Below are 13,871 nucleotides of genomic sequence, written 5' to 3' on the forward strand. Positions count from 1 at the left end.
AAAATGGAATCTTTAATACATTTTGTAGATCAATGTTCTGAATTTTACTTTGTTGCATTTTGTAAATAGTGTCTGTTTATGTCCACACTGCCTAATGGATGTTACCTGTGTTCATACATAGTGCATCTTTGAGCAATATAATGTACAATATGTAAACTCTATTCTACTTCCAAGTACCCATGATGACTTGGGATGTATATGGCTCACTTTTTCACACTGCTTACAAAAAAACAGTGCTTGTAAAACTAAGTCATAAGGACTCCCAAGCAGCTCACACAACCTGCATGATTAGAGATTGTGATGAAGAGGCTCTATGCTACGATATCGTTTTTACCTGCTTACACAAATGTAATTAATTTATGGGAGCAATTCCTTCTGAGGTCATCAATCTGAGGAATCACTTTCTCTGACAAAAAGCATGAAAAATAAGGAAGTGCCCCTTCTATTACTCTGGTATTTATTTGCCCGAATAATGTAATTCTAAGATAATGATGTGTAGCCTCAAGGTGTGCTGGAAACAATCACTTCAGGTATATATTACATTATGTGAAATCACCTGGGATGTATTCATACAATAGCCTGACTGGCATACAGTATTTCCCACTAAAGAGTGGTGGGGAGTTGGGCTATGGGAAGTCACTGATTTTTTACTAACAAGAGTCAGCAGCTCAGCTAGCAGCTCTTTCCAGCTGTACAGTGATGCTTTGAGCTAAGCTGACAACGCTAACATGTTGATTTTTTTATCATGTATAATATTTAACATGTTCAGCATCTTAGTTTAGCATGCTAAAATGCTAAAATGTGTACAGCTGAGGCTGGTGGGAATGGCATTATCTTTGCAGGTATTTTGTCATAAACCTTTATTATTATTATTATTATTATTATTATTTAAGCAAACAGACCTATGGACCACGATGACAGCATTTTTGTCTCATATTTTCAGAAGCTACAGCCAAAGTCTAAACAGGTAAATTCATTTCTCAGCTGGCACTAGCAGTAGTCAACCAAATTAATGTGAAGCTTGGTGTGGAGGCACAAAGCATATATTATACTTTGGGGCTTTGTTACCTTTTTGCTAAAATGCACTACCACTGAGCATTGTGGTATATCTACTGATGGGGGACCCTCTGCACCTCCAGTGATGGAGATCATTGTGTTGCTTTACAATCAGGCAGCAGGAAAACTGACCCAATCCAGACTGTAGCCACATTATTGGAAGCAGTCATCAACTAGAAGCTACTCCCACCACTCACTGTCACTCACATCCATTAATGCTCTTTGTTGACAAAGGACATCCACACACAGGAGAATTATGGGAACCTAGGGAGGACTTTGAAGTGGAACAATTCTTTCAAACTCTCAACCAGCTTTAGGCACTAAGAGGACGTGACCTCAGTGACAGAGCAGCACCGTCGGAGACCAAAGTCCAGGCTAAATTAGGATGGATAAAAAGCACTTTACGGTCGGCTGTTGTGAAGTCCACACAAAAGGAGAAGAACCAAATGAGTAACAAAAAGCTGCAATTTCACCTCATTCCCTTTCCAACAGACAAAAGATATGGCAAGGTGTCCTGTTGCACTGAATGTAACAAGCTGTGAGCAGGAGGGCAGGCAAAGGTGTACAAAAAGAAATCGAAATGTCTTGGACAGCAACCAGAATAAAAGAAATGATCCTGAATTACCAAAACCTGGAAGAGCATGAAAAGTCCAATTACCTTATCTGTCTGATATTGCCATATATGATGCAGCTGTTCAAGTTCATAAATTGAAACCATTTACCAGTCTTGTCTCTATTAAGGACATTTAATTTTTGGTTTTCTGCCCTCCTCTTTCAACCAAACAACAAACAAACTATCGGCAATCATTTCAATTTAAAAGCACTAGCAGCCACTTTTACTGAAGGCTGTTTCATTCACTCCTTGAGCTCAGAAATTGTATACACAACAAAAAATACTGATACCAATAGAGTATTTCATTTGATACCCATAATGTGAATATAAGCATTCAGTTATGTATGTATACAGTATTTTTGAGGTTTGAGTGTTTCACTTTGCTCTTCTTACCTCAGAATGGACTCTCTGAACGTGGGAGTGCAGGTTCCCTTTCTGGGAGAAGGAAGCAGGGCAGAACATGCAGAGGTGAGGTTTCTCTCCAGTGTGTCTCACCATGTGAGTCTGCAGCACCACCTTCTGGTTGAAAGCCTTGCCGCAACGTGAGCACTTGTAGGGCCTCTCACCTGAAGGGAAGGGCAAGGTCGGGTCAAATAGCTGGAAACACTGATGACAATTTCACTTGAAACTGCAATTTCTAGAATCTAAATCAACAACTTCAAAATAAAAGGTAAACTAGGGGTAAATACTGGGGGCTTCTTTAAGACATCCTCACTTACTCCTCTCTATTGTTAAATTCACATCACTTAAAGCACCTTTTGAGGCTGGTTGCAGCATTTGATATTTGAACCAGTAAATGATTGTGACTCTTTTCAAGCACAAGCATTTACTTTAAAAAATGATTGACTCAAGGATTTTTATTTTCCTTAACTATATATATTCTTTATTATTTCAACAAAATTTGACAAAAAATAATTTACCAAGATACTGTAAATCGTACATTTAACACATATCAGACTTATATTATCATGTTTGGTTGCATTTTATAGCAATTTAATACATTTAGACCAAAAAAAATACACGACACCCAACCGGGGTCCATCTCTAGTATTTATAATACTCAACAAATCCAAATAATTCATCCTGCAATATCAATGACATATGAAAATACCTAAATTTATACCAGTATGACGACGCAATTTTGTTACCATGGCAGCAACATAAGGCCATCTCTGGTATTAGCCTAAATAAAGATGACTCGAATACAATCTTGTACGCGTATCAACTGTTCTGTGCGTCAGAGAGTCAGAGAATGAGGCATAATGTGTGTGTGTGTGTGTGTGTGTGTGTGTGTGTGTGTGTGTGTGTGTTTGTCTGTGTAGTCTCCAAAAGCGACTCTTAACCCCATCAGCTTAAGGGCTGTTTGAGATTCAAAGCACAGAGGAATCAACTCCATCCACCATTAGTCATCCAGCCAGCCTGGCAACCAAACAAATTAACATGTGGATGATGTGTAAACAGCACGTGGCTGGAAGCTACTGGCTACATTACCTGAACACAGACGGCTGAACAAGCACACATCCACACGGGAATACGCTCTATATTAATATTTAAATTTTACACACACAACATCTCTGCATGACAGATGAGACTGAGGTATACAGTTGCTCAGAAATGGAGGGTAAACACAACAACAACTGCTCAGGAGTTGGTGGCGTTGTGTAATGGAGTCAGTTAACAGAGGAAAACTTAAAGCTGAAGTAGGCGAGATTGAAGCAAATATTAAAAAAAGTTATTTTTATAAAATGGTCACTATATCGTGACAGTAGTACATGAGACAGGTAACCTGAAAAAAATCATTTTCTTCTGTGTCCTCCGGTGCTCCTAACCGCATCTGCAAGATTTCACAGACCGGAGGAAAACAAGCAGTCAGAGCTGATCTGAGGTCTGCTGTCCAGCTGCCGTCTATGAGAGCCGGCTGTCAATCACTCACGAATTCCGACCAAACGGTCAAACTAGGCAGCGCTGATCAAATATGAATCAATATTCTGTTACGTTAATGCCTATTTCTCTCCTCAAATGTTTTCAGAATCATCTTGTAGTGCACGGTTTAGCTGTAAAATGAGAAAGGTTGTGGCGCCGCTGCCATTGTGTAATCTGGTGAAGGAACGCCAATTTCCAGTCACATGACCGGAGCACAGCCAATAGGAACGATCTCTCTCTGAAATGACCTGTGATTGGTCAAAGTCTCCCGTCACTGGCTAGATATTCTAAAGCCTGAAAACAGAGCCATGAGGAGGTGCAGAAGTCTAGTTATCTCTCAGAACTAGGGATGCTCATTTTGAAAAATGTTCTTAACCGATAACCGACCCCCGTTAACCGATTTTGAACTGTTAACCGACAACATTTGTGCCTCGTACCAGCTGCAGGAGCACAACAGATATATCTGTTGACGGGAGCGTTAACTTAGCAGATACGATGCTGCGTGTAGTGTCGCGGACATGCAGCCACTTTCCCAGTAAAAGTCTCCACCGCACATTTAGTTTAGTTTAGAGGTTGTCAGCTGTGTGTCTGCCCGGCGTAACAATAACTTTGTCTGCCCAACATAACTTTAGCGAGTGTCCAACAAACTGTGTGTATTTGTGCTACGTTCTCGCATTGTCGGAGGCTCGCCGCCACACACGTAGTCTGCGTAACTTTGTTGGCGGTGAGTGTGAGGTTGTTGGTAGCGTTATAACTGTGAACGTAGGTGTAGCAGTGTGTGTACAGTTTATTTGTCGGTGAATAAATGCTACCAAACTACAACTCCTCCACTCAGCTCAAGCGAGCTGAGAGAGACCGGAGCTGACATTCTGTATCCTGCAACTCTGGCTCCGCCTCTTAAGGTGGGCTGTTAAGGTGGACCAGCTTTTCTCCTTAAAGAGACGAGCCACTCCTCTGAGCCGCTCAGCTTTTTAATTAATTATTAACATTTCTTTTAACCGTTTTAACCGATAGCGTTAATCGGTTAAAATGCTTAATGTCGGTTAACGGTTAATTATGGACATCCCTACTGAGAACACTTGAATTACAATATGCTGAAAGGTTATTATGGAATTTTTGCCCAATGATGCCAAAATATACTGCCTACTACCACTTCAATCAGAGGAAGTCCAGTTCAGAAAGACAAATGTGTGACTGCCTAGAATTAAATATTCAGGGGCCATTAAAAAACTCAAATCAAGAAACCAGACTGCCAACTCTCCTGTTAGTGGCACCGCTGCCCACTCACGACCTACGGCATTGGAACAGCAGGCTACTGAGCCCCCGTCAATTACTAACTGGTGCCAGTGCCCACCCACACCTTACAAAACTTCAGGTTTTGCGGAAGCTGCAGAACAACACAGATTTTTTTACAGTAATCCATCTGAGCATGAATCATTAAATGGACATTTGATCTACGTAACCTGAACATGTCGTCCCTTTTTCTGTGCTTTCCACTCACCTGTGTGTATTCGTATGTGCCTAACAAGCTGGCTGGGCTTTTTGAAAGCCTTCCCACAGTGATGGCAGCTGTTTTGGAACCCACTGCGGTCAATGTTTTTCTTGTAGTTTCTGGAACTAGAGCTCAGTGGCCTGCGGAAGGAGTAAACACAAAAAAAAAAGTCAAGTTTACATAACATAAGTTCACAGAGGATCATCAAAATTACCACAATGCAGATTTTATCATTCTTGTGTTTTAACCCTTTTCAATTCAATATGCTTCTCCTACAAATCCTCTACGTATTCTGTAGCAAGTTTTTTTCTCCTTGAAAGGTGCAACCAACACTACGACAACACAAAAGTATATAACAGGGAGATAGAAAGAAAATTAGGGCTGTCAATCAATTTAAATATTTAATTGCGATTAATCAGATTGTCCAGTTAATTGCAATTAATTGCAAATTAATCACCCATTTTTTATCTGTTCAAAATGGGAGATTTGTCAATTATTTAATACTTTTATCAACATGGGAGTGGACAAATATGCTGCTTTATGCAAATGTATGTATATATTCACTATTGGAAATCAATTAAAAATACCAAACAATGACAGATATGGTCCAGAAACCCTCACAGGTACTGCATTTAGCATAAAAAATGATGCTCAAATCATAACATGGCAAACTGCAGCCCAACAGGCAACAACAGCTGTCAGTGTGTCAGTGTGCTGACTTGACTATGACTTGCCCCAAACTGCATGTGATTATCATAAAGTGGGCATGTCTGTAAAGGGGAGACTCGTGGGTACCCATAGAACACATTTACATTCACTGATCTGGAGGTCAGAGGTCAAGGGATCCCTTTGAAAATGGCCTGCCAGTTTTTCCTTGCCAAAATTTTGCTTAACTTTGTAATTTTAGCCTCCTTTGAGATTAGTATGACATGATTGGTACCGATGGATTCCTGAGGTTTTTTAGTTTCATATGATACCAGTATCTTAACTCTAGCTTTAAAGCCCACTACAAGAAATGAGTTGTTAAAATGAATTTGCGATAACACGTTAACTTTGACAGCCCTAAAGAAAATACCTTAAAAAGAAGTAATTTTGGTGAACACTAGACATTAGTAAGTCAGTGTAAAGTCAGCTCACAGTTTGGGATGGTATTTTTATAAAACTTTTATGAAAATAAATTATGAAAGTACAAAAAAACATTTATTTCTCCTTAGATATAACACAGTGCTTTCAAAACGCACCACTCTGAGCTTTTTATATTCTTTCTTCTGGATTTGAACTGAGCTGAACGTACATCTGCTGGAGGCTCAACTAGATTTACTTTATAATATAATCCGTTTTCAGCTTCACAATGCTCATAATAGAGTTTTTGTATTGCAGGATTTTGAGCCACAATAGTTACATGCCTTATTTGTCCACCATGGATCTATGGCACTTGATCATGTCAGTTGTTTGGGTATTGTCTGTCAGCCTCGCATGTCCCTGATACTGACAAATATTTTCAAACCACATCATTAATTTCCACGCATGCAGTTTTGAGTTGCTACTGCATTAAATGTAGTCCCGAACTTGTGTTGTTAGTGTTGTTGTTGCGAGGCTCTTTAGACCTTGGTTCTTATGTTTAGCTTCCACTAGAAATAGTCTATAGAGTTTACAAAAAGCATTGAGGACTGTTGCCTTGTATAGTTGTATAACTGCCTGTTATGTGCATTCAATTCATGAGAACGAATGAGAATGTACAAAACTCAAACCTTCTGTTGAATGCCATGGCAGAATGTACATGTCCTTGTGCAGCCAATGTCCCATTTTTTGATGGGAGGTTCATGTCTGACCACACAGCTTGTGGATATTTTTCACCACTAAAATGACCAGAAAAAGTAATTCTGTGACTCTACCCTAGAGGACTGCTGTTTAATGGCAGACTTATTGTCTCTTGATAGTCTAACTGCTGTTTCAGATGAAAAACTGGAAAATATAATGAGATGCAACATACAAACACTGTCTGTGGGCAGCTACATTCCAAAATATCATTACCACAGTGGTAGACTTTCGACTGTAAATTGCCTAGAAAGAGATCCCCATAGTTTCTTTTGATAGCTTTTGGATTTATGTTTCCCTTTTAACTTCAAGCAGTTTTCCGCCTGACTTGGTCAAATGAAATAAAACGGCATCTGCAGCCCTGCCTGACCTCATCTTTACGTGACTCTTCATGTGCTCCTTCAGGTGTGCAGATGTCTTGAACTCCTTGTCGCAGGTCTTGCAGGTGTAGACCTTGACGCCCGACAGCTCTTTGCGGTGCTCCTCCAAGTGCAGAGACAGCTGGCTCTGAAGAATGAACTCATCTCCGCACTCGGCACAGATCAAATTCTGCAGGGCGGGTAGCGAAGGTGGTAGAGGAGAAAAAACAGAGAGATAAGTTTCTTCCTAACGGGCAGTTAAGTGCAAATCAATGATGGGTTTCGTGTTTGATTGGTCAGCCGACTAACCTCCTCCTTTTCGTGCAGCATGATATGAGATTTGAGGCTGGCGATGCGGGAGAACCTTTTATTGCAAACGGGGCACGTGAAGTCAGAGGTTGTGTGTGTGGACTTGTGGAGTGTGAGGTTGAAATCCACGTTAAATGTCTGTGGGCAATGGTCACATCGATGAGGCTGCAAGGGAGAGAGGAGAAGTTAAAGAAAGTAGTGAATAATGTAAACGGGAGAGATCTCAGATGTCTCCCTATGCAATTATGTCCTTGTTAATTCTCACTTTTGGTGGAGACAGGAGACCCTGTAGCACTTCAATCAATGTGCTACCTTAACTGACTTAAGCAACAAAATATTCTACGGAAGTTTTCTCCCCATATTCTCCCCCTGTCCTATTAAAGTGTCTTCAAGAATCATGGACGGGCATCTGCAAAGCAACAGGTGTGTTAAAAAAATTAAATTTCACTTTATCATCTAATCATAAACAATGATTTATGTGTAGGTAATCTTTATTTTTTAGGTGATTGAGAGAGATGGAGAAACTGAAAGAGAGAAAAACCACTGATATACAAGTACATTATATTACCAGACTGCAAAAAAAAAATATTTCCCATGAGGCAGAAATGGTCCCAATATTAAATTCTATTTCTATTAGAGGAGCTGCTGACTTAATTTCAGAGTACTTTCTGACTGCGGTGAAGGCCGAGGGCAACACTGACACTGGTGAGTCTTACTCAGAGTGGCAGGCCCCGAGGCTGCTGCTCTTCAGCCTGGAGAGAGTCTACATAGTGGCCTTAAAATGGAAATGGCCCACAACTACACAGGTGCAACTGCAAATGAAGAGAGGTAGGGTCCTATTATCGTCTGTTTATGCCAGAAGAGACTCGTCAAGAGGAGACCAAATGACAGAAGTTGTCCTTACTCTAACATCCTTGTTAATTGAGTGCTACAGGAATGGGTCCTAAAACCTGGAAATGAGTTAGCATTTTAGCACTTCCGGTTCCCTCGTCTGGAAGTCAGTGGGTTTTTAGTTAGATGCCTGAAATAAGGTCTGTGGTTAACACAAGAGATTTTAACATTTTCTTCTACGACGTCAATTATATCAGTAAATACCCCACTCATGAATTCTGAAGCTTTTATGTGTCTTAAAAAAGGCGGCTGCAATCATGTGGCTAAATGAGACTACTAAACGTCATCACGCCGACTTGTCCCCTTTACAGCCTCGTTGTTTATACCCGCGCTTATGCGACCGTGGTGTAGTTTGTTTATAGCCTAACGTTAGCTTTTTACTTCTTGCGATTGCATTCACACCACAAAAATCTAAAAAGTGGTGTTCATTTGTGGAGATTATCTTGCTGAACAAAACGTGTAAGTATCATAAACATGTGTTTGCCACAGAGTTTATTTTCTGCAATAATCCAAAACCCAATGGAAAAATCCCATTGGCTTTTTGTCGAGGGAACCAGGACGATGCTAACTTCCTGGTTGGCCTACAAAAATACGTCATCCTTCCAGCACTCTATAGCATGGAGAGAAGGAACTTAGCCCCTTACCTTGTCTATGATCATGTGTCTGATTGCAAAAGAGGGAGTAAGAGAGAGACAGCGAGACAGAAAGCGAGTGTAGATGGATCTTAAAGGGGGAGAGGGGAAAGATATGGATAAAGCTATGAGCAGCTGGTAATCAGAGAGAAGAAGGCACACTTGGACACGAAAGGGTGACTACACCATGAATTAATAATTGCAAAAATCTGTATTACTCAACATGAACAAATGCACATGTATTTTGCATGTGTATTATTAATTAAAAAAATAAATAATGTACCCTAAAAAAAGAAAGAAAAAAAAAACAATCCATTGCTCTTTCGGAAAAATAAGTTCCCACACAGAACGATTCCATTATAGGCCTACTCACGCCAAGAGTAGCCACCAAAAAGTGTAAACACATCATCATACCTCATTGATGGGCAGGAACATCTTTCATACAGTAGCACAAAACATGATAATTATCATACATTACAAAGCAAGCATGGATAGCAGAGTCCTCTGACTCATCTGGTGCCTCAGTGGATGCTAACTGTGAACATTTAGGTTTTTGAGTTCAATATGTATTTTAGGATGTGGGGCCACAAAGTATGGGAGGAGGGAATGGAAATTTAAACAAATAGCCACTGAAAGCAATTTACTATTACTGGCCAGTGAACACTGCAGCAGAGGAAATTGCAGTTGTGATTCAACATCTATGAGAAGGTGATATTTGCTGTGCTATTTAAGACTGTTATTGGGCACCAGAGAAGGAGAGAGAGGGGGAGGGGGGGGGGGGGGGGGGGGGGGGGTTGGATTAAGCAACTTCTTTGCAAAATGTTAGATATGCATAGTTCTGCTGTAACTGCGCTGCACCACCACGACACAAACAAAGACCAGCAATGCAAAGCAATAAATAAAGTGTATGCATTTTCCCTGGAAATCCACTCTTGTGTTATGACTGAAGCAGCCATTCACACACACTGTACCTATGGACCTATATCTTCCACATTGATTCATTCATCCGGGAGTCAGACTGTGCCATTGCAGTTTGACAATCGTTTCCACTGTTCAAAGTTCAGGTGCAGTGGACATGTTGTGCTTTTGCACAAGACATATTTTAAAAACAGCCTTAAAATGCATCAACTCTTATTCAACAGAAGTTTATTCAATCAACTCAACTGAGGCTGTGCTCATTTACATCTTAGCCTGTTAGCTGAAAACATGTGGTGATACAGAATGTTGTGGCTCTAACGTCATGTTGCATAAGGATAAGTAAATAACCGCAGATGTGTTCAGTATGGAGCAACTACGAGAGGATGCCCACCACACTGCTGCTTGTAACTAACAGCACATTGCAGAAGCTTTGGCAGCGGCTGGCACCAAATATTGTGATTGGCAGACCCGTGATGAATCTGTCAAATAAACAACGGCAGCTTTAAACTTCCACATTGTGAAAAATCATCTGAGCTGAAAAATCCAGGACACCTCCAGCTTTGACGGTAAGCCACCAGCTTGGCCCAAATCCAACCTGTAGCTGGGACACACAGTTATCCTCATCACCTGCACCAAACTCTGGTGGAGATGTCAAGTGGAGTGCTGAGTTTTTGTTGTGCCATGTGAAGGCAATCCACAACAGGTCAAGTACCTCACAGATGAAGCTTACTGCTCCTGTAAGGGCTCAAATGCTGTCACCTCATACCTCCATCACAGCTGCAGTGTGACAACTGCTCTGGTAAATGTGTATGTGGTGCCCATAAGCTCAGTTTGAACTTTAAGGTTGGGGGTTCAGCAAAACAAATCTAGAGGGAATGTAATGTGTACAACACAGAGAGGTCTAGTGTATTGGGATGCTGTGTGTCGTCTACATATTACACCACCTAACTGAATGCGAGCCAGTGTCAGCGACAAAATCAGTATGATTGCATTGTTTTCTGCTGGAATGTCCTTACTGGCCAAGATTGACGAAGCGCTGCGCTGAACTTTTGTCAGATGCCCTGTTTCTATTTATTCCTGTTGCTCACTTTGAAAGCTTTGCAATGGACGAAGAACAGCTGATTGGTGAAGTTGAAATGAGGAGTTACCTATACGATACCTCCTCATCTCATTACAAAAGCCTAAATAAGGTGGCAGCTGGCTGGAGGGAGATAGCCTAAACGTTTTGTACTTGCTGTTGGCTATATTGTATGTCATTTCCAGTAAATATCACAATATAAATAGCAAGTATAATCTATATTTTAAGTGGTTACGTCTCCAGTCTGATCTCGAGCGCACAGCTGATGAGAACGTGGTTTATTTACATGACGTAACAGGAAGCATATATTTAACAGATTCAGTGTGGACAGGGAGCCTCCGATGTTATTTTAGGTAATTATTTTATTATTTTAGGTATTTTAGGTTAGCCCCCTGTACCAACGCAAACTGCACCTGTGGTGGTGCCATGCTTAGCATTGTGAAGAATTACCCTGAAGGTGGCTTCAAAAAGAGCATTTGAATCTCAACTGGCTGTTGAGAGGCTGATAATAATAGTGTGGTTCTACTTAAGTGGACGTGGATATGCCGGCCAGATTCAAGATCTGAATGTGTGCAATCGTAACAACAATACAAATACAAGTGCCGACGATAGAGAGCAAGCATACTCTTCTGACGTCGTCCAGACAAATAGAAGGTTAAAAACTGTGTTTACGGTCTTGTTATGGCTTTGAGTGCCGACACTCATGTGCTGTGCTTACCTTATCGTTGATCTCATGTTCGCGGAGGTGCTTCTGCAGCTGGCTCTCAGTGGTAAACACCTGGGAGCATATTGTGCACTTCTTGTCCTTGAGCTCTCCATCACTGAAACTGTCCGCCTTAGTGTCACTGGGATCTGCATCTGATAGAGTACAAGAGAGATCACTTCAATATCTTGATATGCTTCAAGAGGCTTTCTCCTGACAAGAAATAGCTGAAGTACATGGAGCGTTTTCTACTTCAGGTGCTGCGTTCAGTGGCTTTATGTTTGAGCATCCATATGAATTCAGTGTTTCTCATAGTGTCAGAATGAAGTGGGACAGGTTAGTTTCACTACAAAGAAATAATCCCAAAGAATGCATGAGGAGGTTTTTCATTTCATCACTTTGAGTTGTATTGTTTAGTGGGATCCCCATTAGGCAAATCAAGGCTAAGCCCACTGGTATTTTTCCTATATTCTATATTTTTAAGCTTGACTGTTAAAAATACTCTTAAAAATAAAGTGTTATCCCTCAAATGCATGGATGGAAATTAACAGTAGACCACCACACCCACTATAACAGCAGGCCTTTACTGATTGTACTAATACAGTAGTCTATGTTCGACAACAACAACACTATTAACAGCGAGGTCTGTGTCACGTTACATGATGGAGGTTCGCTGGTAAACTTGTTTTTAATTCACCTTATTTGCCTCCGTAGAAGACGAATGAAACATTATTTTAGGTTCCACTCTCTTAAGCTTGAGACCACACAAATGCATTTGCAGTCACATATAAATAAAGTTTCTATCTAATGATCCTCTGTGAAGCTGTGGGGGTGTTTTAGAGATATTCAACAGTTTGGTTCCGTCACGCCCATCCTCCATGTCAGTCACACAGGCATCGCTCGGACAGTATGTGGCTGATATAAAGGACATTATAACCCACTGTTAAATGTAGATGTCACGTTAATGTGATGTCGCTTTGGTTTTGTTGCCAAGCAACTTCAGCTCATCAGCGGAGTAGTGAGGTGAACGCGCCGTTTAGGTTATCAACTAACGTCACATAATAACTAAGCTACATATGCCAGCACACTGAATGCTTTCAACAACACATTTCAACACTTAGTTTAACATGTCAACACGTCAATGTGCCAACTTGTTCTCACCGCACCGTTAACGGAGCTCACGGCGTTAACGGAGCTACCGGCAGCAGCCGGGCTGCAGCCTCGCTCCTGCAGCGCCTCACAGCATCTAAATAATGGTAAACATTGTAGCGTGTTAGCCTCGAAGCTAACGGTAGCGCAGCGAGCTAGTTAGCAACAACAAGCTAACGGAGAAATGATAAAAAAGCAAAGCTAAAGTGAAAGAGACGTGCATTAACTAACAGTGCACGAGACCGCGGCTCTTCCCCTCGCGGACACCAATTGAGACTGGAAGCCAATAAGAAGAGCCAGCGAGACGTTATTAATATCATTCCGCCTCAATCACTCCTTCGCCGCACAAAGCAAAGCCCACCCGCAATACTATATCCGGGGACTATATGCACCACATTGAAGTGTTATTATAGAAGGCACGGAGCGGTTTGTCCACATAATAGCAGGTTATTTGGATAGATCATAATGTGTATTTTTTATTCGTTGCATTTTGGTACTTGTTACCTGTTCCGTCGTTGCTTTTAACTCTCAGTTTGCGAGGCCGGCCCCGCGGCATAGTTCCAGTACTCAGGGCGGGTGTGCTGTGAACGATTTGCTTTTCAAAATGGCGACTCTGTCATCTGGAGCTGCAGACAGCATCGGACCCCATGAAGACACGCTGCTGCACGGAGTAGGGAGACATCTACCGTCAGGTTCATTGTACATGCATCCTCGGCTGCACACAAAACACAACTTGTTTTACTAACAAATGAATGAGCAATTTTATAATTCTGAATAAGTGATACATGATATATTTAAGCCTACAGGATATAGTCCACTCCTTCAGTGAAAGTCTAGTTCTATCATTTATACTTAATGGCTTAATTCATTGTAAATCCCCCACCTTTAATAATATAGGTTAGGAACACAGATTAATATATATTTAAAATG

General features: G+C 41.1%; 1 protein-coding gene across 2 annotated transcripts in view; it reads right to left on the reverse strand.

The window, feature by feature from the left end:
- Positions 1-13,592, reverse strand: part of LOC119497152 (zinc finger protein 236-like) — a 63,450-nt gene extending 49,858 nt beyond the window's left edge. Inside the window, exons 1-7 of one of the 2 annotated variants that reach the window (XR_005208878.1) lie at positions 13,173-13,288; positions 12,978-13,038; positions 11,808-11,948; positions 7,571-7,735; positions 7,273-7,451; positions 5,094-5,224; positions 2,063-2,235 (exon numbers count right to left, since the gene is read on the reverse strand). Coding sequence is in view for 1 of the 2 variants with exons in the window: in XM_037785055.1 (XP_037640983.1) it covers positions 2,063-2,235; positions 5,094-5,224; positions 7,273-7,451; positions 7,571-7,735; positions 11,808-11,947; positions 13,446-13,497 (840 nt within the window). In the remaining variant the exon portion in view is untranslated. Of the gene's footprint in view, positions 1-2,062; positions 2,236-5,093; positions 5,225-7,272; positions 7,452-7,570; positions 7,736-11,807; positions 11,949-12,977; positions 13,039-13,172; positions 13,289-13,445 lie in introns of those variants that run through there. The other variant, XM_037785055.1, reaches the window with a different exon arrangement.
- Positions 13,593-13,871: the final 279 nt, after the last annotated feature.

Source organism: Sebastes umbrosus, chromosome 11 (genome assembly GCF_015220745.1).
Source record: "Sebastes umbrosus isolate fSebUmb1 chromosome 11, fSebUmb1.pri, whole genome shotgun sequence".
Classification (NCBI taxonomy): domain Eukaryota; kingdom Metazoa; phylum Chordata; class Actinopteri; order Perciformes; family Sebastidae; genus Sebastes; species Sebastes umbrosus.